Source organism: Ursus arctos, unplaced genomic scaffold (genome assembly GCF_023065955.2).
Source record: "Ursus arctos isolate Adak ecotype North America unplaced genomic scaffold, UrsArc2.0 scaffold_1, whole genome shotgun sequence".
NCBI lineage: Eukaryota > Metazoa > Chordata > Mammalia > Carnivora > Ursidae > Ursus > Ursus arctos.
The window spans coordinates 104844162-104872034 of NW_026622763.1; the positions used below are offsets into that span (position 1 = coordinate 104844162).

At 50.3% G+C, this 27873-nt stretch overlaps 1 protein-coding gene across 1 annotated transcript in view; it reads right to left on the reverse strand.

Annotated features, from left to right (window-relative positions):
- Positions 1-393: 393 nt before the first annotated feature.
- Positions 394-27873, reverse strand: part of ASB18 (ankyrin repeat and SOCS box containing 18) — a 61645-nt gene continuing 34165 nt past the window's right edge. The window contains exons 4-6 of the mRNA XM_026491628.4: positions 18922-19426; positions 2454-2567; positions 394-1737 (exon numbers count right to left, since the gene is read on the reverse strand). Coding sequence (XP_026347413.2) covers positions 1552-1737; positions 2454-2567; positions 18922-19426 — 805 coding nt within the window. The 3' untranslated portion in view covers positions 394-1551. The remainder of the gene's footprint in view (positions 1738-2453; positions 2568-18921; positions 19427-27873) is intronic.

Here is a 27873-nt window from a genome sequence, read left to right on the forward strand (position 1 = left end):
CATGAGATCGAGCCTGTGTGGGGCTCTGCACTGAAAGCGGCACCTGTTTAAGATTCTCTCTCTCCTGGGGCGCCTGGGTGGTGCAGTCGTTAAGCGTCTGCCTTCGGCTCAGGGCGTGATCCCAGTGTTCTGGGATCGAGCCCCACATCAGGCTTCTCTGCTAGGAGCCTGCTTCTTCCTCTCCTGCTCCCCCTGCTTGTGTTCCCTCTCTCACCGGCTGTCTCTCTCTATCAAATAAATAAAATCTTTAAAAAAAAAAAAAGATTCTCTCTCTCCTTCCCCTCCCCCACTCATGGTCCCTCTCTCTCTCTCTCTCTCTCAAAAAAATATATGGTGTATTAATAGAAAATTTGAGGTCTAGTAAGGCCAACAGATCAAGAGACAATTGCCATGGAAAATACAGTTTATTATTCACCATTCCCAAGAGAAGGGGCACGATAATATGGGGGGGCCACCTGGGGACGCACCAGGACTGCTTAGGAGGCTGGCAGAGGGGATGCCGACAGAAGCCTTTATTGTGGCTTCCGTGGAAGGAACAGGCCAGGCAGGATAGACAAGCTTATCTGTCAGAGGGCTCTGGGGTATAAGGGCTGTCCCCACCTGTTTGGCACCTGGCCCTGGGACGATTAGGGCAGGTGGAAGGTAGCCCAGAGTGTGACAGCCCAATAGAGGGGGTGTTTGGGGGCTACGAGCTCTGGACTGGTTGGTTTGCATTTGAAAAGCATGCTTGGAGGTGAGTTGTTTGTTGTCTCTAGGAATTGGCTAACTCTGGAAGGGGCAGTACCTCCAGGGTCAGCAAGTCCCCGGATATCAAAGCACCAGAATACAGAAAATAAAAGACATGGTTTATACAGTCCTTGACCGTTAGAACATCTCTCCTGTTATGTGATGCTGAGGCTGGCCTGATGGCAGCCTCTACCCGCCTGTCTATTCCTGGCATCTGGCTTCCTGGACTGCTGGCCGCAGCTGAATCCGTGGGGGTTTGGTGAGGGCGTCAGAAGACTCACACGGGACCACAATGCTGGACCCGCCAGCCCTCCTATGTCCTTTAGGGAGTTCTGGACCGTAATGTGCTGGGAAGCACCAGTGGGCCCAGAAGGGCGCTCTTGTTATGGAAACAGGTGTCTTCTCTCAAAACGTACCCTGTCATGTGTTGGGGACAGAGCCTTTCTAGGCGGCCAGGCTGCAGGCGGGGTGGGGCGCTCCTGGGAGGCAGACCGTCTGAAGGCTGAGGGGCAGCGTGGATGCGGGTAACCCGCTCCAGGGGACTATGTGCACCTTTTAGTTCAACTTCTGTTGAAAAGTCCTTTCTGATACACATACTACGATATTCGCAATCATGGTTCTCACAACAACCCCCAGGGGCACAAAGGCCTTTTGTTACCAGTTCCATTCCACAGTGACTGTGAAGCTTGGCGAGGCGGGTGCCTCCGCCAGGGAACGTGGGAGGTGCCAGCCGGGTCTGCCCCTCTTCACCCCTGGTGCTCTCAACACACAGCCTCCGCAGACGGCAGCGGTGACAACTAGAGCCGTAGTCCGAACGCTCTGGTTTCAGTGCAGAACACCCTCTGGTTCCAAAAGGACGTAATTTTGCAGGGACTTCGGCAACAGTAACAGGGGTACGAGGTGAAAGCACTTTTTGCCGAATAACTTCCGAATGGCACAGCGGCAAAGATGCTGCAGACAGCGTGGGGCGTGGGCCAAGGCGAAGAAGGACTGGTAGAAGGCCCGGTGCATCTGGAAGGAAGGCAGATGGAACGTAAACCCGCGCACAGGGACCCGGCAGCCGGAAGACCCCGTGTGTGCAGTGCCCTCCCCCAGGAGGGTGTGCGTATTTTTCGGAGGTGCAGTTCCTGTGGGGGTCCCAGGGAAGTCCATTCGGGATGGTAAGACAACACAGGTAATCTCCTCCCATCCTGCTCTGCCCCCCACCCCCCTGCATGGTGCATTCGCTGTTGAGTCATGTGCACATAACTCAAGTCAATGAGACATGAGGGGGCATCTTCCAGAGGCTTCTGGGAAAAAAATGCCTTCCCTGTTTCCTAATCGACAGGGACCGTGGACTCTGTTGGGTACGTAGGTGGTGCCCGCCGCTGCCTTGGACACCTCTGAGCTCTCGGGGAGGAAGCGGACACACAGGAGCAGAGCCTGTGGAGTCAGGTGCCCACCCTTCTCGTTGGGGGCGGGGTGCTACTCAAGCCCTGGTGCTCCCCAAGCCAAGCCGGTGGGTCGGGTTTCTGCTCCTTGCAGCCCCGACTGTGATAACAGCTCTGGGCTGCAGTCATTCCTCCCGATGAAAACCAGCGATGCTCAGATACGTTCCCACACTCTCCCTTTCTCTGTCCTTCTTCAGATGCTTTACGCTTGCCTGGGGACCGTGGCCAAGCACACACAGGGCTGAGCAGAAACACAGGGCTCTCGTACTGAGGGGTAAGGAAGGGTGGCCCCCCTACCTGCAGTACTTCCTCGGGAATCACTTCCCTCCAGGACTCAGACACGCGGAGCTGAGGGTAGGCGTTGAAAAGTGTCTCGATGACCGTGGGAGCCACCGCACAGGCCTTCAGCACCTGCTTGGAAGTGGTGGGAGACCAAGCTCACGTGGACTGGGTTTTGGGTCCAGGTGGGGAAAGGGCCAGCAGATGGGGGTGTGTTTGGGTCTCACCTTGGTCACTTCCTGGCCATGGGACCTCCCTATGCCCCAGGCACATGGGCAACGACAGCCCTGACCGTAAGAGGACAGCAGGGCCGTGGGAGTTAGCTCCCAACAAGCACCAGGCAGCGCTCTGGGAGGGTTAGCCATCTAGCACCACGATGGCTGCACGTCCCAAGTCTGGGCTTGGGAATGGTGTGCTCCTTCCTTTGCCCAGGAGCAGCGTGCTCATGGCTCCGTGGGCTCTCCTGGCCTCTGCATTGCTGCTCAGAGCAAAGGAGGGAGGTTCTGCCGGTGGGGGGTGGGGTGGGTGGGAGTTTGGTCCAAGGATGGTGTTTGTAATTTCTTATCTCAACTTTCTAACACGTCAGGACGATGAGGGAGAAGAATTGCTTTGTTGTTGAATTTCCTCCTGGCTTGGCCTTTCTGTTTTATTTTCCATCCCCACTGGCAAAGGATTCCTGTTTTCTTATTAGCAAATTTTACAATTCAGGCTCATCAGTTTCATCATGAAGATGAGAACACTATTTGCTTTTTTAAAAAATAAATTTGTGATGGTGAATGTCAATGAGCCCAAAAGCCCCAATGATATGATGACCTCCATGTACCCACCATCCACCCATGGCCAGTCCCGCCCCTTCCACACCCCTGTCACCTTCCCCAGTATTATTTTAAAGCCAATGCAACGTATCCTGTCATTTCATCTGTAAATATTTCAGTGTGACTCTTAAAGGATACTATAGGGGAAACACAACATCATTATAAGACCTGAGAAATTAACAAGTTTCTTAGCATCTTCTAATACATGGCCAGTGTTTAAATTCACAAATTTCTCTTAAATGCCATTATATGAAAAAAAAATTTTTTTGAACAAGAATCCAAATAAAGGCCAACAGGGTTGAGACTGGTTGATATGGTGTATCATCAGTTCTCTCATTTTTGTGTTATCCATTTGTTGGAAGAAACTGGGTTACTTGTCCAGCAGAGTTTCTGGGTGTTGGGATTTTGCTCCTGGTATTCCTGTAGGGTTTTGGAACATGATTCTCTTCTGCTTTTTGTAAATCAGTCACTAGATTGGGGAGATTGATCAAATTCAGATTTGATGTTGGGGAGGGGCAGGGCAACTTCTGTACAAGATAGTCTTCTGTTTTTGAGGTTTAAGATTTAACAAGTGTTGTAAAATTAGTATTTCTTCATTGAGAGAACTGAGGTTAAGCAATTTTCTTAAGATCAGGCACCAAATATCTACAGGCAGGGCCAACAGCTGAGCTCACTGGGGCTCTCTGAACAAAGTCAAATCAAAGACAGGCCTAAATCACCCAGTATGGTTGCTCCATTCACATTCTGCTGAGCTTCCTGCAGTTATGAAACCCCTTTTAAATATATTAAAACAAAACAGGAAATTAATATCTCTTTGTACAGAGATAAGCACTATTAGCATTTCGTATATAATACTGTTTTATGCATTTAGATAAAAAATTAATATATACGGTAAAAGTGGACTATACTTTGCCCGTTATTTTGAAACTTGATTTTTGTCCACTCAAAATCGATCGTGATTGGGGCGCCTGGGTGGCGCAGTCGTTAAGCGTCTGCCTTCGGCTCAGGGCGTGATCCCGGCGTTCTGGGATCGAGCCCCACATCGGGCTCCTCCGCTGGGAGCCTGCTTCTTCCTCTCCCACTCCCCCTGCTGTGTTCCCTCTCCCGCTGGCTGTCTCTCTGTCACATAAATAAATAAAATCTTAAAAAAAAAATCGATTGTGAATTCAGAAATTATAAATCAGCACCTCACATCATTTCAGGGGCCATATATTTTATGAATATATTATAATGTAGTCAATGAAGTGACTATTGTAAACAGATGTTATAAACAATGAACACTCTTGAATATAATTCTCTCTTTCTGCCTCCAACCGTTCTTATTTAGATAACAAGATAATTCTGTCCCCTTCTGACACTGAATTCCCGGAAGTAGAAATGTAGGGTCAAGGAGTATGTACATTTTAAAGGTTTTATTTATTTTTTTTTTCAAAGATTTTATTTATTTATTTGACAGAGATAGAGACAGCCAGCGAGAGAGGGAACACAAGCAGGGGGAGTGGGAGAGGAAGAAGCAGGCTCCCAGCAGAGGAGCCTGATGTGGGGCTCGATCCCATAATGCCGGGATCACGCCCTGAGCCGAAAGCAGACGCTTAACCGCTGTGCCACCCAGGCGCCCCAAAGGTTTTAAAACATACTGTCAAATTGTAATTGTGTAAATTATCACACTTTTTGAAGAAATGAGTATGAGAGTGCCTCTTTCTCCCCTACCCAAATCATCTCATTATTTATTTAAATTTGATAGATAATATATGGAATATTTACATTTTGTTTGACCATTTCTCTTCCTTTATAAATTGCTAAATTATGTCTTTTGCTCAGTTTTTCCATAGAATGTTCATTTTTTCCATTGATTTGTAAATACACTTTATTAAGGTTATTTTTTAGTCAGATGGTCATTTTTGCAAATAATAGTATTTTCTCCTCTGAGTATAAATATTTCACATTTATTTTTCTTCTCTTATTACATTGACCAGAGCTTTAAAGATCAATGTTAAAGATTTATTTATTTACGAGAGAAAGAGAGAGAGAGAGAGATACCAAGCACATGTGCGAGTGGGGAGAGGGTCAGTGGGAGAGAATCTTTAAACAGCCCTGACCAGGGGCTCCATCTCACAACCCTGAGATCATGACCTGAGCCAAAACCAAGAGCTGGATGCTTAACTGAATGAGCCACCCAGGCGCCCCTAAAGTTCAATGTTAAATAAAAATACTGATAGCAGGCATCATCATCTCATTCCTAATTTTAATAAGATTATCTCTAATGTTTCACTATAAATACATCATGTCTCTTTGGCAGGTAGGTTCCTAATGTTGCCTCTTCACTACGGGCTGCATTTCTTTATCTCTGTTGGTGAATCTTCTCTCCCCTTGGATATTAGTTTCAGATAGATAATCTGTTCTAAGTTAAGGAAGTATCTCTCTATTCCTGAATTACTACAAATTTAAGGTTTTAATTTTATTTTTTGCCTTTTTCTAACCAAGTTGATACAAGATTTTCCAATACTGACCCATTTTTGTCTTCATGGAAGAGACCATATTTGGCAGATTCAATTTGCTAAGATTTCTGTATTTAAGAACTAAATATGGTTTGACATTTCAGTTTTTTAAGCTAATTTTGCCAGGTTTTAATGTGACTTTATGCCAAATTAGTCAATGGGAAAACTTCTATCTTTTTAACACCCTGGAAGATTTAAAAAGTACATACTTACGGGAATTAAGAAGGCACAGCAGATCTTGCAGTTAACATTATCTAAGCCTGGCCTTAAGCGACAGGTAATATCAAATTATTATCACTTTCTCTCCCGTGGTTATTACTATACTTTGTTTTGATTTCTTCTTTTTTTTTAAAGGCTCTATTTTTAAGTAATCTCTACACTCAACATGGGGCTTGAACTCACAACCCTAAGACCAAGAGTTGCACGCTCCACCGATGGAGTCAGTCACGTGCCCTTTGATTTCTTGTTGAATCAATTTTGTTAATCTATATTTTCCTGGAACACAATCTTCATTTTATCTTCTTTGTTTTTAAAAAATTAATTCCAGTGCAGTGAACACACAGTGTTACACGGGTTTCAGGTGTGCAGTATGCTGCTTCAACAATTCTATACTCAGTGCTCATCACAAAGAGTGCGCCCCCAGTCCCCTTCACCTGCTTCACCCTCCCCCCACTCCCCTCCGGTAACCATCAGTTTGTTCTCTATAGCTGAGTCTTTTTTTTTTTTTTCTGTCTCTTTTCTTTGTTCATTTGTCTTGTTTCTTTTTTTTTTTTTTTTAAGATTTTATTTATTTATTTGACAGAGAGAGAGACAGCCAGTGAGAGAGGGAACACAAGCAGGGGGACTGGGAGAGGAAGAAGCAGGCTCATAGCGGAAGAGCCTGATGTGGGGCTCGATCCCATAATGCCGGGATCACGCCCTGAGCCGAAGGCAGGCGCTTAACCGCTGTGCCACCCAGGCGCCCCCATTTGTCTTGTTTCTTAAATTCCACATGTGAGTGAAATCATATGGTATTTGATTTCTCTGACTGACTTATTTCACTTAGCATGATACTCTCTAGATCCATCCACGTTATTGTAAATGGCAACAATCTTCATTTTAAAGAAATTTAGCATCGCATATGTACCCGTCAGGGTTCCAGTAGGAAGCAGGTGACACCTTGATATAGGATCCTTCCAGGAGGAATTTTTTAAATTTTTTGTTGATTTTTATTTTATTATTTTATTTTATTGCCAAGGGACTCTATCGCCAGGTGTGAGTACAGGGAAGTCAAGAGACAGTGCACTAACGTGAAGCTGGTAGCAAAGCTATTTCCATCTCTGGGCCTGAAGAGCAGAGAGTCGGGTGGGCTGTCTATCAGGAGTAATGATCTTGGGTTGGGGACATGCAGCCAGCCTGGGCAGAGGGGGTGTCCAAGCGGAGCCATCCTCTGACCTCACCGTCCTCTGGCTGTCTGCTGGGAGACTATACAAAAAAGCAGAGGGCCCAGAGCCTTGTCAATGTGTCACGCAGGTGGAGAGCCAACCTGGATGGGAGATATCCCCACTATATCCAGAAGTAAGCACACTTCTTCATTTGAAATGAATGTATATATTATATATATATAATTTACTATAATTGTATTTCCAGTGTTCTTCCTTGTTTAGTCTTGCTGGAATTTTGCTAATTTTGCTAATTCAAGGCATCCCCTATTGGCTTTTGTTGACCCGTTCTCTTTTAAAATGTTCTAACTCATCAATTACTGTGTTTATTGTTATGAATTCCTTTGTTTCTTTCTGACTCCTTGGATTGATACTCAGTTAATTTAGTAACGCTTTTTCCCTCTGAGTCATAATACAAACAACTTTTAAAATGGTGTGGATTTTCCTTTGAACATAGGTATGGTCATAGCCATAAGTTTTGAGGCACAGTGTTCTTTCTTGAATATTCTGCAATTACCTAACTTTCGATGCCATAGTTATTTGGGTGTGTGCCATGCAATTTTCAAAAGATTATTTTTAAAAAATTAGCTGTTTGCTATTAATTTTCTGGCATGTTGTATTATGGCTTTAAACGATGCCTGCTCCTGGAGTACCAAAGTTTGTATTCTGTTTGCAGGTTCAAAATTCAACATGCACTTGTCTCGTTTGGCATTTGAAGCTTTTACTTTGCCCACTTGATCTGTGAAAGACTGAGATATGAATTAAAAATCACCTGGAATTAATATTTTTTCAGTTAGTCTCTCCGTTTTAACATCATGTCTCTTTGGCAGGTAGGTTCCTAATGTTGCCTCTTCATTTCTTTATCTCTGTCGGTGAATCTTCTCTCCCCTTCAGTCTGTGTGTCCCCCAGGAATTCTTCTATGTTGCAAATTGATATTGATCCATCATTTTATTTTTCGTGTGTTTTTGCTACAATTACCTCTGCCTGCTCTTTAATTTTAACCTTTTTTTATTCATTTTTTAAGGTGTTTGAGAGTCTCTGTATTGGTAATAGGGCAGTTTAAGAAATTTATATTTATCGTTATAAATAATCTATTTGGGTTTACTTCTGTTTCACTTTATTCTTTTTTTAAAAAAACGTTTAAAAGGTTCTATTTATTTGAGAGAGAGAGCAAGAGAGAGAGCATGAGCTGGGGGAGAGGCAGAGGGAGAGGGAGAAGCAGACACCCCACTGAGCAGGGAGCCCGATGAGGAGCTCGATCCCAGGACCCCGGGATCATGACCTGAGCTGAAGGCAGACACTCAACCAACTGAGCCACCCAGGTGCCCCTCATTTTATTCTTTATGATTTTTTATGCTTGTTTCCTTTGTTGTCTGATTTCTGTTATAAAGATTCGTATTTTCCTTGTGTTTATTTTTATTTTTTAAAAAGATTACATTTATTTATTTGACAGAGAGAGAGAGAGACAGCAAGAGAGAGAACACAAGCAGGGGGAGAGAGAGAGGGAGAAGCAGGCCTCCCACTGAGCAGGGAGCCCGATGCGGGACTCGATCCCAAGACCCTGCGATCATGACCCGAGGCGAAGGCAGACACTTAACTGACTGAGCCACCCAGGCGCCCCCCTTGTGTTTATTTTTATATTTTGGAAGTATGTATCCTATTTAAAATTCTACTAGTGCTTACCTTCAAAATAAAAAATAACGGCCTATATTTTCTAAACATCAAAATTGTATCTTTTGTGTCCTAGATGTGCCATTGTCTCTTCTCTCCCATATCTCGTAACCAATTCTTCTCCTTCCTTCATAACATCTGGAGTTTGAGTCCCGATTATGATTATTACGAGATCATATTTTACGTTATGTATCTCCTCCAGAAATAACTTTTGGTATTAGCGTTTAGTTTTACAACCTACCTTTCAATTACTGAAGTTGTTTCTATTTTCCTGGGTTGTATACTCACCCCCCCGTCCATGAAGCCATTCACCCTAGATATTTACCAAGCTCCTCCTGGAAGCTGGGGACTGTGTGATGTCTGCGTGACACAGTGGCAAGATCTGCCTTCACAGAATTTTACAGTCCCAAGTAAAAGAAAAACCCAACAACAATAGAAAACAGGTGCCACAGTACTGTGTGGGGGAATCACAAGGTACCTGAAATGGTACCTAAGTGAGACCTGGATTTGCAGTGGGTGGTGCGCTGGTTGGTCAGGGAAGATTTCTGCAGGAGCGATATTGGCACTAAGACCTGCTAAGGAGGAGGAGTTACAAAAATATGGAGAGTTCTGAGGACAGGAGTGTTCCAGGGGGAGAAAACAGTGACCAAGCCTGGGAGGCTGAAAATGTTGGCCAGGTATGGAGTCGGAGACTGGGGACGAAGGCAGGGCATGGGCGGGAGGAACGGCAACCACTGTGGTGAGCCTGGACATGACCTTGGGGACACAAGGGATCCCCGGGGGATTGCGAATCAGGGAGTAACAGGATCCGATTTTAATTTCAAAAGCATCACCATGGCTACAACATTGAGAACAGTGTCCAGGGGCCATATTGGAGACACGGAGTGCAGCTCAGGGGACATTTCCACAGGCCAGGAGAGATGGTGGCAGCCAACACCCAGTGGGGGCAGTCAGGATGGAAAGTGGAGGAAGAGCCTGAGAGACAGTTAGGAGGTGGAGTTGAGGGAATCTGTGGACTCGAGTTTCCCATCCCTGAGATGGTCTTTCACCTCATCTCTTTGGCAGTTGGCCTTCAGCCCCATGCTCTCCAGGCAACCTGCCCTTGCTGAGAGCATCGACGGATGGCTGCATCCGGTGCTCACTGCTCTGCCTCGCCTTGTGCAGCGTCAGCCACGTCTGACACGGTTAGTCGGGTCCTCCTCTATGAGACGTTCTTTACCTGGTTTCCAGTAAAGATGTGCTTTCATTCCACCTCCTTCACTGGCCCCTCCCGTTTCCTCAATGGTCTTCTCATCTCTCCCTGTTCTGGATGTTGGAACGCCCCTGCATCAGCCCTTGTTCCTTTTCTTTTTCTTTGTATTTTCACTTTCTGGTGATCCCGTCCAGTCTCCTGGCTTTAAATACCATCGTATGTAAAGGAGATGTGGTATGTATGCATAATGGAATGTTGCTCAGCCATAGAAAAGACTGAAGTCTTGCCATTTGCAACGACATGGATGGAGCTAGAGAGTATAACGCTAAGTGAAATAAGTCAGAGAAAGACAAACACCATGATTTCACTTCTATGTGGAATTTAAACAAAACAAATGAACAAAGAAGAAAAAGAGACAAACAAAAAACCCCCAGCCTCTTAACTATAGAAAACAAACAGGTGGTTACCAGAGGGGACGTGAGGGGGGTGGGGGAAGGAGGTGACGGGGACTGAGAGTGCACTCTTCGTGACGAGCACGGACGAATGCACAGAACTGTGGAATCCCTGTGTCGTACACCTGAGACTACTATAACCCTGGGTGTTGATTATACTTGACTAAAAATAAATAAATACCACCCACATGCCACTGGCACTCAGAAGTGTGTGTCCAGGTCAGTCAAATCCTTCCGTCAAGCTCTGGACTGGAACAGACAAGGGCTTCCTTGGTATCAAAACAACCCCCCAGTTCTGTTACTTACTCTACCCACAACCTTCCCTCAGCTGACAGCAAACCCATCTAACCAGCCTCTCGGGCTGAATGCCTTGGAGTCACCTTTGACCCCTCTCCTTCTCTCACATCATACATCCCATCTGCCAAGATATCCTGGTGGCTCCATCCCCCCTGATACATCCAGAATCAGAGCGCCTCCCCCGCTCGCGCTTGCCACCGGCGCCCCTCGCGTGGATCCTGGCACAGCCTCCTGGCTTGTCCCTGCACTTCTGCCCTCCTCCTCCTGACGCATTTCCTCAGCACGGAGGCCAGACGGTGCCCATCAAATGTTAGCAGGTCCTGCCGCTCTGCTCAAAGCCCTCGCATGGCCAAAGTCACGACAGTGCCCTGCAAGACCCCACACCATCCGAGCCTCTCCTCCACCTCTGGTCTCTTCTCCTACTGTCACTGACTCTCTCCACCATCAGCCACACTGGTCCCCTCGTTCTGCACCCAGGTCAGGCCCACTCTAGCCTCAGGCCGCATACTGGCTGCTGGTCGGCTGGCCCCTTCTCCCCTAGATGCCTGCAATGCCCACACCCTCGCCTCTCTCAAGTCTAGACTCAAATCCACCCACCCCAGCTACTGCACGTACGACTGCGACTGCCCCCCCTTCCCCCCATTTTCTTTCCAGTCCTTATCATTTTATTGGCCCACTTATACTCATGGTGTAAGGACTGTCTTCCCATTAGACTGTAAGCCCCATGAAGGCAGGAATACTTTTTCCCCTTGAACTGCTGACTCATGTATCCAAAGCTCCTAGTATGTTGCTGACACACAGCTGGTGCTCAAGAAATAGCTATTGAGTAAATAATCAATAAATAGAAGTATTTTTTGATGTATTAGGAAGGCATATCTTATGATCCCCTGACACCTAAAAGTGTCGTACTTTCGCCATCAAAATGAAAACATCTTGGCTGAGTTTGAAATTCTAGCATCCAAACTTTTTCTTTAAAAATCTGAAGATGGTATTTCCTTGTCTCATGAGACTATGGCAGCAGAGAAATCAGAGTCCAGCCTGAGTTTTATTCCTTTATGAATAACCTGTTTTCCGCTCAGATACTTCGCAAGATTTTTCCGTGCTTTTTTAGAACACTTTGGCTAGAACGTATATAGGAATGTGTCTCTCAGGACGCCTTGCTGGCTCCACCGGTAGATCGCGAGGCTCTTGATCTCGGGGTTGTAAGTTCAAGCCCCATGATGGGCATAGAGGTTACTTAAAAATAAAATCTTAAAAAAAAAGAAATAAAAAAAACCCCCAAATGTGTCTCTTATCATTGATTTGCAGAGAATATCCTTTCAACTTCTAGGAGTTAAGACTTCTAGTGCAGCTAAGTTTTCTTGTTATGTCTTTGATTACTATTTCTGACCCATTTGCTCTAGGCTCTTCTTCAGTACCATCGCTTTCCTGTAGGTTGGCTCTCTACCCTCTGCCCTCCATGACCACCACTTTCTCTTCTATTTCTTCGTTTTGTTTTTTCCTTTTGCACTTAAGAAAAGCTTTTAACATTAGTCCTCCTTTGTAGTGAACACACTGTGGTTGACTTTCCAACACTCCAAAGGATTAGTATAACTCAGTCATGGTAACTCCATGCCCCTTGCCATCACTGGTTTGGGGAAGTGCATGTTTAAGTTAGTCTGAGCCAGTGAAACACAGGAGGGCCTCCTTGGGGCTTCCCGAGAAAAGCAATTGGATATGAAGCTGGCTGGCCCAGTTGTTGCTGGAAGCCGTCTTATGACCAAGAGATGAGCCATTCTGAGGGCAAAGCTGACTCACTGAAGTTGGAAAAATCTGGTTCCTTGATGGCATCCTGGGGACACAGAAACGACCAATCCCAAAGCCGGCCTTGCTTCTCAGTTTCTTGTTACAGGAGATACAGCGGAGGCTGGAGCCAAGTCAGCGGCTGTCCAGTGGGCCATGAGGAGGGGCCGTCGGGGCGCCAGAGCCTTGGACATACAGGTGCTGCTGGCAAAGCTACCAAGGCAGAGAAAGAGGAGAAACATCCTGGCTTCTTTTTCCCTCCACACCTAGTTTTCCGTGGTGTCTCCTTTTGCTGAAGCCGGCCAGAAGCCAGCAGTATGGGACCGAGCTCAGCTTGAAAGGTCGAGCTGCACTGCCCCCGCCCCCTCCACATGCAGAGCAGACACGGGGACACCGGGGAGGGGATCTGAAGGCACACGTGCCAACAGCACGGCTCCCTCACTTAGGTCCCTGGCTCTGTTTATGAATCAGTTCTGCTTTTTGCTTCCCTTCGTGTGCTCTCCACCCTCCCACCGTGTAACCTTGTCTCCTCCATCTTCCTTTTGACGTCATTCTACTGCCTTGTCCCATAACCGGCTCTGTTTTAGGGACTTGGAGGCTATGTCTTCTTGCGCTCTGTAGATGATGGCACCCATGGCACACAGTTTCTCAGATTTTCTTCTGGATCTTCCGATGGGAGGTATGGATCTCCTTTCTGTTCTCTGGATGCTGTCCCCGTTTTTCTGCCCCCTTTCCCCCGTCCTGGATCCACTTATTTATCTCCCTGTTCATCTCTGCTGAAGGCAGGATCAGACGCGAGGTCTGTTACGATGCATGGCAAGTCCGTGGTGCCGTTCTCATTCCACTTGGAGCCTGCGGAGGGGCCGTGTGGGGGAGGCTCACGCGCACCTGGTGACTGCGCCCCCCCCCCCCCAGGCCTCTTCTCCTACCCTCTCCGGGAGAGTTAGCAGGTTGCTATGCAACCCAGGGTCCTCGGTTTGCACCTCTGCACTTTTCTGCATCTCCTAGAAGGAGAGCATCTCCAAAGGCATCCCCTACTGCCCGGTCGACTTTACAAACATTTTGTCCTGTCTGCCCGAGTGCCCGAAAACTCAGGGCGCTGCAGCGGAGGAGCGGGAGGTCCCGGACTCAGACACGAGGCCAGAGGCCACCGTGTTGCTGCTGCGGATTTGCTTTTTCTTCCCCTCCCTTCCTGTCTCCCTTTCCTCCTCTTGCCGGTCTTTGCAGATATGACAGTAGGAAGACGGGAACGGCTGCCCTTCAAAAGCTGGTAATCACATTACCGTTGTAAGAACGATCATCTCTGGGCCCCTCCCTACCCGAAATTTGTTTTTTGTCCCAATCCATTACTGTTTCAAAGTCAGACGTCAGTGCGCTTTAGAGCAGGAGAGAGACAGCGTGGCAGAGGGAGAGCCAGGCAGGCAAGCGCTTCCCACCCGAGCCTCGCCCAACCTTATCCCCTCACCACCGCACGGTACGCCCCCCACGTGTGGATAGTTCTGGCTTCCACGAGCCACCACTAACGTGCCATTTTCTGGAGCATAGCAGTCTCTGATTTCAATTGTCCCCCTTCGGCAGAGGGAGGAAACCACGCCATTAAGAGGAGCGGTTCACACTGGACCCCTCCAGATCTAGTCTCCTAAGCCATCCCTGCTTCTTCAGACCTCCCCCGCCCCCCCACTGGCCAGGGGCCCTGCCGTTGGCCCTCCCCCTTCTCTCTGCAAAATGTTAAATGGTCCCTAGGGACTGCACGCGACAGGGAGGCCTCTCTGGCACTGTCCCCCCAGGAAGAGCTGCTCTCCCTCAGCAGACGTGCCCCCCTCCCTGGGGCCCCTCCTCCCCGGGTCACAGACTGTGACCAAGTCTTATTGCCTGTCTCTGGGAATTCATTTCCTGTCTCTCCTCTGTTCCACCTCTCTGGGGCTCCCCAGCCCTCCCCAATCCCCCGGCACTGTGCCCCCTCATGTTTGCCAGGCAGCTGGCTGCTTTCATTATTTTTATGCCAACACAGTTTAAAAATCTCCGCTTCTCCTTGCTGTCTGTGGAGATGGGGCTGCCGCGCTACCCTGACATCCTGGCGCCATTAGGGTCCGCGCACACTCTCCCCGGCTAATGAGGCGGCAGAAAGAAAATTAAGGGGGAAAATCACACAGGCACATTGCTCTATATGTAGATGGAGAAATAAAACAAGAGCAAGAAAAACAGAGGTGCACCACTTACGAGAGCTCACCTCCCTCCTCCCACTGGGGAGGGGGGCACACGCAGCTTGGCGAGGCAGGAAATGGAGCCTGGTTTTTGACTACTGCAACCCCAGGATTCTCCCACTAAAGAGCTTGTGAAATTGGAAGTACTGTGAAGTCACTTTACCTAATTCTGTAATTAGGTAAAATGAAAACACAAAAACTCAAGGTCCATCCTTTCAGCGTGGTCAGTGCCCAGAGGGTGAGGCAAGACCAGAGCTCTTCAGATGCTCCTAGAATCTGTCATTCTCGCTGCCCACCATCATCCCCTTGCTGAAGCTATCTGCGTGCCTTGCCTGGATAGCCACAGCGGTCTGTGCTTTTCTGCCAGTCCCCTGCCCTGGCACGTTCTCCATACTTCCGCAGAAAAGTCATCCCTGGTACTCATTTGATTATGTCACCTCTCCTGCTTCAAATGATGTAATACATTCCCATTGTTCTTAAGACAAAGGCTAAAACCCTTAACCCTTGAAGCCCCTCCTCTTGCTCCCTCTTAGGGTTTCCTCCTAGCTACTGGGTCATCTTTCAACTGTACCCATCACTGCACTCCCTCTGCCCCAGGACACTTGCCCTGCTGTTCCTTCTGCCCGGAATGGTCCCTCCTTTCTTCACGAGGCTGAGTCTTCAGCCTTCAGGTCTGGGCTCACTCCACACGTGCTTGGGGGAGCCTCTCACCCCGCCCCAGCCAGCTCAGGCCCCCTATTTGGCACTTCCGAGACGGAAAGGGCCTTGTTTGAGCAGCTGTCTGACGATGGCAACTTCACACTGAGTGTGTGGTGGTCTGAGTCAAGGCTGTCCTCCACTCAGGTGACTGGCAGCTCCACGAGAGCAGGACGTTCGCGTGCTGCGGTCCAACACGGACTCCAGCACTGAGCGCAGGAGTTCCGAGAAACGTCTGCTGCACGCGTAAGCGCGCGCTAGTGGGAAACAGCCCGTGTGCGCTGGGGGGGGTCTGAAGGAGTTAGACAGCCCAGCCCAGGGGCACAAGGAGCAAGAGACGTGAGCAAAATCTTTTATTCCAGACCAAGCATCCGACCCATAGTCAACGAGTGGCAGTTGCAAAATAAATTTGGGTTCCCGTGTGTGTGTGTGTGTGTGTGTGTGTTTCCCTGCCCTCCTGCCTGCTCTCCCGCAGCCCCCCCCCCCCCCCCGCCCCGCCTATGCCGACAACTTCAGGATTCAAACCTGGCTGCAGCCTTCCACTGCGCCTGCACTTGCCCTCGTGCCCCGACGGCTGACTCCGGTGTTAACTAGCGGGCAGCCGGGCAGAAAGGCCTGGCACTGTCAACACGCTTGCTCCCCGAGCTGTGACACCACTTTGATTTCCGGGGCAGAGCACTGCGCACGGCTCCGATGGATGCTTCGAGTCCGCCTGCCGCCGTGACGGTGCCTTTGTCTGGGCATGGGGGAGCTGTGATTTATGTCATAAGCTCGCTGTGAAACCTTTGCCTCAGTAATTCTGAGCTCCGTGGGTGTCTCTTTACATCTATTTAAAGCACGGCTGTTGCCCACGGACGGCGTGCTCTGCGACATTCCCTGGTGCCTCTCTGTACGCCCCGCCATGGCGCTGAGTCCTGCCTGCAGAGCATCTTTGTGGCTTGTTTCAGTGTTTGCCGCGCACTCCGCGAGTCTGCTGAGCAGAGTCGGGTCTGTCCCTTTGATGTCCTGCGTGGTGATTAGACCCCTCCCCTGGTGGACCACTTGCAGGGGCTTGGGGGGGAGGGGCAGGCTGCTGCCTGATTTCCAGAGTTTGCCCTGTTTGTCCTGGGGCAAGGCTAGAACAAACACCGTGCTTATGTCTTTGTTTACAGGATTCTTAACGTGGCTGTAAATGCGTTCCCCTTTGAAACTTGCTCCAGACCCCAGCGCCAGGGGCTGGTGGCTGTGGACCCCATCAGCACTCCTTCATGGGGTGCCCCCTAGAGGTGTGGGGGACCTCGGCACAAAGAAGTCGGATCCCATTTCCTAAGATTTAACCCGCAGGCCACTGAGACCTGGCATGGCTGGAATCCCCTTCATTCATTCAACCAACACCGACTATGGAATTGCAGGTGCAGGCATTGCGCTAACTGGGGGGGTGGGGGTGACAAGGTGGCAATGCTCTTTTGTGAATGCCTCCAAGTAGTAAGATTTCTAAAGGAAGCACCAATCCCTTCCCAAATGGTGTGAAATTGCTGACTCACTGTCACTTCTAGGAGCCAAGAACTTCTCATGGCTTCTTGGTCCCTGCTTTATAACAAATGGCCTCCAAATTCAAACCTACCTGCCGCCTGTACCCTCATTGACCATGCCCTAGTCCCATGTGGCTGATGAAGCATGGGGGAGCCCCAGGAGAGGGCCCCTGGAGGCCCAGACGGGAGGCACTGTGCCTTCTCCTGCATCTCAAGGTGAGGGGAGGGTAATTCTTACAGCTCTGAAGACAGAGTTCAGGTACGAGAGGTCCTGTCCCCAGGGATGATGTCTGTGGGGCTGCACCTAGGACTTGGAAATCTGCAGAGTTCACTCAGATTGCATGACTCCAAGGCTAACAAAGGATTACGACTAGTCACTATTGAAATATATTGACTTTTTTTTCTTTTGAAGAATTTGCCCCAAATATTTTTCACTTTTGGCCCATCACGTAAAGCCATTTGTTTTGTTTTGTTTGTTTCTTGTTCCTTCTTTGAGCAGTTTCGTGCCAGGAGGGGTGAAGTGAGCATCTCGGTTTAATGCAAACGTGTTGTGACCTGGAGGGGCAGCAGGGGTGTCCTGTTTCCATCGTCTCGGCTGATGAACTAAGACCGCCAATATTGGGACACATTGCAACGTAAATGGTAACTATGAAAGGTAAGTGTCACAGAATATACAGATGCGGGTGTTCCCTTTCAAGAGCCCGCCATATTGAAATCCTGCATTAGTGGACTGCCATGGAGAAATTCAAAGATACTGTGAGAGCGAGGGGAAGAATCCTGTCACAGCGTTTGTGAGGTAAGGACACACCCGGGAGTCCTGTGGGTGGATTTTCCGTCTTTCACCTGTGTTTTAGTAGACACGAGCGTTACTCTGCTGGCATCTCCAAGGCGAAGTTGGCATTTGAGAGAGATGTGTGGATTTCACTACTTCAGACCATCTAGAGTGCCGTCCTTTTAAAGTAGAAACTTTGCAGCTATTTGTTCAAAACCTACCTGGCCAAAGTATCTCTCCGACATATAATCGGTGAGTCTGGGGATAATTTTTAAGTTGAGCACACTCAATTCCCTTCAAGTCTTTCTGGGAGGACAAGCCCTTATTCCAACCAATATTTGGCGGACTTTTCTTTTGGAAACATATTCCATCTTCTAAATACTTTCTCTGATGGGCAATCTTTACTCTTCATCTTTGTCATTTCAGGGTAGATCTGACATGTGGAAAAAGTGGCAGGCTGCTCAGAGTCAAGTCTGCAAAGTGGGGCTGAGGTCTCGACACAGCCCTGACCCTGAACCGGGGGTTTTACCTGGTTGAAACCCAGGTAGGAGAACCTCATGTGCCTGGGTCATGAGCCTGGCGAATATCGCACGAGCGTGGTTTGGACTGAATGACAGAGATCTGCAAACGTGTCACATGCTTTCATTAATGTCTTTAGTAAGGTAGGTGGTCAGATTGGGTTTCAGATCAAACACTGGACCAACTTTCATTGTTAACCAATTAGATAAGCTGCCAAAGTATTTTGAGCCATGATGGCATCATCCAACTAAGTGCCTCGCGTCCCCAGTGTAACTCAGTTTCTTTCCTTTTCTCTTAATCGTTGTCATTATTATTATTTAAGTAGACTCCACACCCAACGTGGGGCTGGAACTCACAACCCTGGGATTAAGAGCCACATGCTCCATGGAAGGCACCAGCGAGGTCCCCTGGCAACTGAATTTTCTAGCAACTCTGGCCAGGAGGCTTCTGGGCCCTGCGCTTCCAAGTGGGGTTCCGAGTCCAGCAGCCTCGGCCTCACCTGGGAACCTGGTAGAGCTGCACTCCCCCACGTCCTGCACCTGGGAATCAGAAGCTGCATTGTGACAGGTCCCCAGGGGCTTGCGGGGCCCCTTAAAGTTTAGGAAGCACACGGAGCCCGGGCTGCAGGCCCGTCCCCTCCCGGGGGCCCTCTTACCTTGGGGAAGGCGTCGGGCCACACTGTGGGGGAGCCGTGGTTGAGCAGCACCTGCACGGTGCGCTGCGGCGCGGGCTCAGGGGCGCAGGCGGCCGTCTGCAGCGCGCGGGACAGCGGCGAGGCCCCACCATAGTCGAGCGCGCCCGCGTCGGCGCCGTACCGCAGCAGGAGGCGCGCCAGCGCCGGGCACGCGTGGCCGCAGGCCTTGTGCAACGGGGTGCGCTCGTCCTCGTCGCGCGCGTCCGCCGCCGCCCCGCGCCGCAGCAGCAGCGCGCACAGGCGCAGGCAGCGCGCGTGCTCGTCGGCCCGCCGCGCCGCGCCGCACGCCGCGCTGAGGGCGGTCTCGCCGCGGCCGTTCCTCGCGTCCACGCGCGCGCCGCAGCCCAGGTAGAGGAGCGCGTGCTCGTCCAGGCCGCGCTGCGCCGCCACGTGCAGCGGCGTGTCCCGGCCCGCGCCGCCCGCGCTGTGCACCGAAGCGCCGTGCTCCAGCAGCGCCTGCGCGCACCTGCGGGGAGGCCAAGGCGCGTCAGCCCGAGGCGGGAGCTCGACCCCCGGACAGCCCCGAACGGCCCCCCCCTCCCCCACCGCCCGCTGTTTCCAGGTTGTTGCGGCTGCCACCCCTGGGGGGGGGGGCGAGTTGGCTCCCTGCCAAGCTGGGGCGGCCCTGAGTTCAGCTTTTCCCTGCCCAGGCTATGGCAGTTCAGACTGAGCTGGGGGAGAAAATGAGACTATGGCCAACCCTGGGGGTTACAATGGTGGAAATAGCTAGGAACGTTGCCTAAGAATCCACATGCAGAGTTGGACCTTACGAGGAATTTGTAACTGCTTTGTGCTACTTTAGAAGGTTAAGTGGTTCCAATGACAGTGCTCGAAGCACTAATTACCTGGGCCCTTTGTCATAGCCAGCAGTCACAGAGGGGCTGGGAGTCCTGGTTCTAAAGAGGGCCCCTTAGACCGTCAGGCTCTTTCTCAGCCCGCAGGTATCTCTGATGTAAATTGTGTGGCTTTGGTGATGGTATCAGGCAAGGCTTGCCTTGCTCCCACAGAGGGACCTTCAAGGCAGTGACACGGATTGGCACTGGGTGTCCTCCGACAGGGCTGGAAGAAGGGGTGGAGCACACAATCTAATTGTGGGGCTCCCTTTGTTTCAATCAGACTTTCCTTGGAGACTGTGAATCTTGGCTGGGCCCATCTGGGTACAGACCCCAGTGGTCTCCTGGGGGTCCTAGACTCTCATGGGGCACTGTGGTCTCCCCCAGGGGTGGGAGTCTTCTGCTGCCCTCCAGGTCCACCAGCTGGATGCCAAAGTGTCCTCTTCCCCAAACGCCAGTGCCCCTCTCAGGAGAGCGGCTTCCTCAGAGCCTCTTCACACCCGGGAGAACGGCACACACCCACCTAAGGGCAGATGGCCGGCTGCTGACCAGGCCAGGCTCACGCTGGGCCTGGGGCCTCAGGCCCCAGTGGGAAACTCTTAGCTGAAAGCAGGAGGCCAGTCACACAGACCCTCCACCATGCGGCTGGCCCTTGTCCTTCGTGGACACTGCCCAAACACCAGCCCCACTTCAGACCCCCGCTCCCTTCTGGTCAAGCCATGAATGGGCTTGCCTCACCCGTGGAGGCTGACACTCCAGCATGCCGGCCTCAGGCCGAGCCTCTGGTCCCTCTAGCTCGTGCACGCCTGTTGGCCCCTTTCTCATCGCCGCCCTGCTGAGACTTGAGTTGTCGGCCCCTCATGTCTCAGCCCTTCCTGGCTTCCTTCCTTCCTGGGCGGCACCGTGGTCACTCTTCTCGGCCTCCCAGCTCCCTGGGACCGAGGGGACTGGCCATCCCCCACGCCAGATGGCCGGGGTCTTCCACGGGGAGCCAGTGGTCATCCACCTACTCTTTGCCACTTGGCTGCTGAGTGCCGTCGGAGGAAACACCGCTCCTGGAGACTGGCCTCAGGCTTCCCTGGGCCTTGGGGAACTTGCGTTTGCCCGACAGTCCGGTGTCGAAGGCCAGCTCCTCCCTCCTGGCCCACTGATGGTGACTCCAAATGTGGGTCGTTAGCCTCTGCTCCCTCTCTGTTTCTCCTGTCTTCTCCATCTGCCCTCTAGTCCTGCTTCACTCCGAGCTCGGGCTCTCTCAGGAGAGGCCACCCGTCCTGCCTTCTGTCCCTGGGTCCACCCTGACACCCACTAGGATCTGTTTCTGCGACCACTGTTCTGTCCTTCCCCCATATGTCTGGAGAAGGGCCTCCCTCTTGATCGTCTGGCCCCAGATTTAATCCTCTTCTGCCTCCGTGGACGTCTTGTTCTGTAAGTCACTTGTTCTTTGCCCTTTCCTTGTCACCCAGCTGCCCCACATTTCAACAGGTCCCTCAGCCCCGTGGACTCCACCTCGTCAATCACCGCCGGAAATGCTTCCTCCCTCCGCTGCCACAGTCACCGCCCTGCGGGGGCCCACATCATTTCCAGCCTAGCCTTAGCCACGGACTCCTACCCTGCCCCCTGCTCTAATCTAACAAGCTCCATCCTACCGAGAAAGAGCCTTTGCAGTGTGAATCAGACGTGTGCCAGCTGAGAACCCGAGGGCGCCTCTGCCCACTGCACAAAGCCCGTGCTCCTTTCCCCCGGGACGCAGGCTGTGGTCTGACCCAGCTCGTGTGGGCCTCGCCGGCTTGACTTCCTGGACCCCCATCCTGTGCGTCAGTCCTGCCCGTCCAGGTGCGGGTCTTAGAACACACCTGCCGTGTCATGCCCTCATGCCTTCTGCATGCCGCTCCTTCCTGGGGAGCAGTGTCTCCCCTGGCAGCACACATTCCTAACTTCCCCTCCTCTTCCTCTGCGATGCCTTCCCGGTACCGCTGGCAGAGGGTCACACCCCGGTGTTGTCGCACACCGCGTACATGAAGTGCCCGGGCCTCACATTTATCACACCACGTTTCTCAGGTTCACCAGCTCGTCTGATGCCTCCCTGAAGACGGGTGGCTCGTTGACTGTCGAAACGGGGGTTTCATTGGTCTCTGTGCTTTGGTGCCCATGGCAGAGCTGGCCTGCCATGGGTATTCCCGGAAAGCACGTCGCACCAACGCATCTGGTTAATGGACATCTTTCAGCTCTCCTTCCTGTGGCTGCTGTTTTTCCGGTTATTTACCCGGCTGGGGCTCTGAACGAGAGCCCCCATCGAGGGTTTCCAGGCTGGAAGTGTCTGCTGCCCTTCAATCCGTTCCTATCTCTACCCTGGGTCTCTCAGTATTTTTAGTTCTGTCTATTTCTCCAGCTCCCGACAGCAGTATCTGGAGAAGTGGTCTGTCTTGGGTGAAAAATCTTTACAAACAAGTACAATTTGATGTGAAATGTCCTCTGGGACAATAACCAGCTAAGAGAGGATGCAAATTTCACAATCAGTGCTTCACGTTTGCTTCCTCTTTGCCTCTCTGGGAGGCATTTTGAACAGTGCAGCAGGAGGTGAGAAATCAAGGGCTCTGTCTCATTTTGCTGAGGAGCCTGTGTGTTCTCACAAACAATCACAAAACATTTTCTTCTACTATTTTTTTTTTAAAGCAGCCCGGCCTCTCTGGAGAAGTCTGCCGGGAAATACAACCGGGCCTCTTTTCGCCATCCAGAACCTAACTGGCAGATGGCCAGGTGGCTATTTGCAGCAAGGATACCCTTCAGAAGAACGAGGGCACCAGCCCACCCTCTGGAGGGCTGCAGGTGCCCTTTTTCGTTTTTAATGAAGAGCTTCTAATTGGCTAAACCTTGGCACTTCCTTCGAGCAGGTAATGATGTAAGTTGCAGACCACATGCACGAGAGAAACGACACAAACAATTCACTGGGGGCAGGTCTCTGCTGGCGCACACTGGGCAGTCATCAAAAATGAAGGTGTGGGAGCCTGTTTAATGACTTGGAAAGCTATTTGCAGTGGCTATGTGAAAAGATTAGGTACAAAACAGCACCGAACAGCCTTGTTAAAAAAAAAAAAAGCAGAGACACATAGGCACTGAGAGCAAGCAAGCCTGGAAGGAGGGAGGCCAACGTGTGTTTACCTATGGCTGATGGGGTGAGGGGTGCTTTGATTTCCTTTTTGCTTGCCTGTATTTTCAAAATTTCCATAATGAATCACAGTTACAGTTTGAAAAGGGAGCAAGAGAGGCTGATCATAACAAACCCATCCCCCGCCGGCTGTTGTGACAGTTCCTGGATTCTAAGAATGTCAGCTGAGCTTTCCAGGTTCCCAGAATGAGCTCAAAGTTTCCACTGCTCTGTCCAGGTCCAAGCCGCGCTCTCAGAAAGTATGTGTGGCAGTACCCCCGAGAAGGTGAGGGGCCGTGATAAGCAGAGTGATAAGTGGCAACAGTCTAGGGGACCTCCTAGACCTGACCTTGCAGGTGTCAAGGTCTCCAGCGGAAGGAGAAATGGCCTAGCAAGGAAAGCCCCACCCAAGCTTTTGCACGACTGTGTGGGCGACTCAGCTTTGGCCGAGTCCTTTCCTCGGAGGCAGGTTTTGTGAGCAGGTTTCCTGCTATCCTGGTAGACAGGCAAGTCAGGAAGGCCTGGGGCCAGTGTCAAGCGGTCACGTCAGGAAGCAAGGGTACATTCCCATCTAAGCATGTCAGAACGACTTGTCTCTGTCTTAGAGGGATTACGGAGACACTGTGCTGTCTGGACAGCCTCTGATCCAAAGCAGCTGGGGCGAACGCGAACACCCCCATCCCTCATTGCCGTCTTTGATAATGATCGTGGTGACAGGCTGTTACAGGGGCCCGAGGTTCCCAGTACACAGAAAAAGTAGCTGGAGCCGAAAGGCAGGAGTTAATAGGAGCACGTCAAGGGCTGTGGAATCAGTGTCATTTTAACTTACTTCTAAGTGGGGAAGTAGGGCTCTGAGCCCACGTCCCACACACAGCTCCCATCTACCTTCTGGCATCTTCCCGAGGCACCACCTGGTTACCTCCCAAGTGCGGAAGTCCACACGGTTCCTCCACCCAGGGCTTTTCTGCTGTTTCCTTGCTCCCGTCCTGCTTGGCAGCACCTGCCAAGCCTCCCTACATCTTGTGAGACGGCGCCTGCTCAAGGCTTTCTTTCTTCCGTCCTCCCTCCTCCTCATTACTCGGTTTACACAAAGCCCTCAACAATGGGATTTCACAGCCTCTGCACCTGAGCTGAGAGGTCCCCAGTACTTGATTTTTTAATTTATTTTTAAAAAATGTTATCTGTGGTTTTCGCAACAAATCTGCCCTCTGGGTAGAATTTGCAGGTGGGAAAATTGAGGCTGGGAAGACCAGTGACTTGCATAAGGCCATACAGCCAAAGTCTTCCTCCTCTGGCTCCAAAGCTCTCAGCCATGCCACCCACCTGCCGCCTCCTCCCATTGGTATCGTCTGTTAAGCATTCTCTGTGAGCCAGGCACGGGTCGAGGCATTTTTCCGTAAGTTATTTCTGGACTTTTCTGTCAGTGCTTCATGCATTTGCTTGCTCATTCAGTAAATGGGGAACACCGTCCATGCTGTGTGCAGTACAGGGAGAAGTATGCCTTGTCTGAGCACTTCCGAAGAATTTCTGGGCAGACCCGCGGCAGGACCCGGAAGGCAGGACAAGGCAGAGGAAGGTCACTGGCCTTGGGGACTTGGTGCTCTGGGGCAGGTGACAGCAGCCTGCTTCTCACCCAGTCGTGCCAGCAACTCTGCACGTGAGATCTCATTCTTCCCAGTTGGGCTCAGTTTTCGAGGTCTGAGCAATGATCTCAAGGGTAGGGACATGGGAGATGATGGTGAGCCCACTGGCACATCCTGTTGGGGCGTGAACCCCAGCTATCATTGGATAATAGCATGACTCAGCAACCCCGAAAAACCGGCACTGAGAGAGCAATGCAGTCGTGAGAAGGAACTATTCAAAATCACGTGGAAGTCAGGGTTCAGAAACCTCACTTAGTCTTTTTCGCAGGAAACAGACATGGCTCTGAGCACTTCTTGTGCTAAGCATCTGCCTCCTGCACAGCGTTTCCTACGGCCGGAGGTCGCCGGGCTCCTTGGACCATCCCGACTGCCCTTCACCAGTCTCCTTACAGGACTGCGGTCCAGTCCCTCTGACAGGCAGAAGGGGTTTCATGCTCCATGATGTGCGCAGTGTCATGAACCAGTCTCGCTGGATCGTCGCTGCTTTGACGTTCGCTCCTCAGAGCCCACACGCAGGCTGATGGGCTGGAGACACGTCCCCGCGGCAGGGTGGCTGGAACCCCAAGGCTGGGTCCATGGGTGGGGGTGGAAGCCACCGTCTGAGCGCTGGGCAAGTGCCAGCCCGTGGGGGGCAGGGGACGTGGGGTTGAGACTGGGAGGAAAATAAGCCGTGTTTTCTAATGAAGCCGTTGCAAGGCGTTTCCCTCCTGTGGATCGGCTCCCCAGCTGGCTCCGGATGAAGGACGGGGAAGCCACTGCCCCAAGACTTTGATGGAGGAGCAGTTCCACTTTATTTCCCCGGCCTTCTGCTGAGGCCCTCCTTTGGGGACCTGCCACCCGCCCCTTTCTGTTCGGTGGTTTTTTTCTCTGCCTCTTTCTTCAGGGATGCTAAGCTGTGAGATTAAACAAGCACGCGTGTTTACAGCTGAAATGGCTGATGTGAATGGACAAATCCTTCAGGGCAGGGGGAGATTGAGAGAGAAACCGGCGCCATTTCCATCCTTATGGTTCCTCTCGGTGCCATGGCCATCACTTGCATGTTTTCTAAAGTGATCGATGATTGTGGCTGGTGATGATATTTTGGGCAAATTTTCCCCAGATTGCTAGTGAAACCCTGCATTTCGGCAAACTGAGAAATGAATTAAGGAACGAACTGGGAATTCCGTTCCACTGTTGGCTTCACTTGCCCCTGAAGTAGTGTCTGACTTTCTAGAAGCTTCACTAGGATCCCTTCCTCAACAAGAAATGGACAACCTCTCTCTCCTCCCCAGGTCCCAATACACTGGCTGGAGAGGAACACCCAGGAGGATCAGAATGATGAGCGAAATGAATGAGCAAAAGGCGGCAAGACTGGAGTCCCTTTTGAAGCAGGCATATGGATAAGGCGGGGAGGCTTTGAACCGGATGAGAGAATAGTTTTACGTATGTATGCGTGCGTGCGTGAATGCATGGATGGATTTTAACGTGATGGAAACTTTGCAGACAGAGGAATGCACAGGTCTTAAGATTAGAGTTGTATAAATTTCGACAAAGGAATACACCTGTGTAAGAAACATCCCAATCAGGATATAGAATGTTTCTATCTCGCCAAGAAATCCCCTTGTGTTTGCTACCAGTCATCACCCCCGCAGGCAACCGCGGTTCTGATTTCTCTCATGATTTAGTTTTGTCTTTTCTAGAAGTTTCTCCTTTTTGGTGTCTGATGTCTTTTGCTCAGCATAATGTCTCCAGCGTTCATCCATATTGTTGTATGTATGAGTAACATTCATTTTTATTTCAGAATCATATTTAATTGTATGGATATGCCACAATTTTCAAATTCCCTCTTCTATTGAGATTGATGGACATTTGGATATTTCTGTTTTTTGGCTATTATGAATAAAGCTGCTATGAACATCTTTTTTTAAAAAGATTTAATTTATTTATTTCAGAGAGAAAGAGAACGAGCATGAGCAGGGGGAGGAGCAGAGGAAGAGGGGGTAGCAGGATCCCCACTGAGCAGGGAACCTGATGCAGGACTCAATCCCAGGACCCTGGGATCTTGACCTGAGCTGAAAGCAGATGCTTAACCACCTGAGCCACCCAGGTGTCCTGCTATGAACACCTTTGTATAAGTCTTCTTGAGGACACATTTTCTGATTTCTATTATAAATATCTAGAAGTAGAATTGTTGGCAGGTGTATACTTAACTTTAAAAGCAACTGCCAAACATTTTTTGAGTGATTATATTATTATACACTCCCAACAAAAACGTACAAGAGTTCTGGTTATCTGGCATTCTTGCTGATGTTCAGTATTTGTCAGTGTTTCTGACTTTAGCCTTTCTAATGGATGTGAAACAGTGAATTTTTCCTTGTGGTTTTAATTTGCATTTCTCAGATGACTAATGATGTTGAGCACCTTTTCATTTGCTTATTGGCCATTTGTATATCTTTCTTGAGGTGTCTGATCAAGGCTTTTGCCCAGAGGGTAAAGGTTTGATTTGGCCCGCATTACCTCTTTTCATTCCTGACAACGAGTTGTAGATGTTCAAATAGGGCTTGGCAAGTGACGAGAAAGCTGACAAATCGGCCTGAGAGGCCGTCCAGGGTCGGGGAAGGGGCGTAAAGCTGTGACAGTACATGTCTGAAAGGGATGGCTAGATACCGAGTTTTTGAGAAGAACTTAGGTGAACAAGGGAGAGGTGATCTTTCAGCGTTGGTCTCTCTTTACAACACTTGGCTTTTGACAATTTCCACTGTGTGCCATTTTACTGCAAAATATGGGTCCTTGATGAGCCTCGGTTTCCTGATCTGCAGACTGGGGATAACCGTGCCTTGCAGGTCTGCCTGAGGACTGTAGGAAGTAAGACAGGTGCAAGTGCTCAGTAATGAGCGATGTTCTACAAATAATCCTATCACTCGATGGGGGCGGCCCCTGTCTGATACCTTGCTCTTCCATATCCTTCTGATGCCTCAGACTCCTGTTGGATCAGGACATGTTTTCTCCCCTCCATACATCCCTCACTCATCTAGGGTGTGCAAAGAGTGGACAGATTTCTGGGTTATGTATCAATGCCCGTGACCCTGGTGCCTTATGCGGTAACTCTGCCTGCTATTTGGTGGAGACTTTTGGGGTTGGTGTGGGGACTTGGAACAGTTATCTGTGCTTGAACCTGACCAGGGAGTGCCTTTCTTGTCTCAGAAAACGTAATACCCTCTTTCTCTCTGCTCGGGTTTCAGCCTGCCTGGTCTGAACTAGAAGAGCACTGTCTGATAATTTTCTTGAATGATTGGTAAGGTAATTAGCTGCT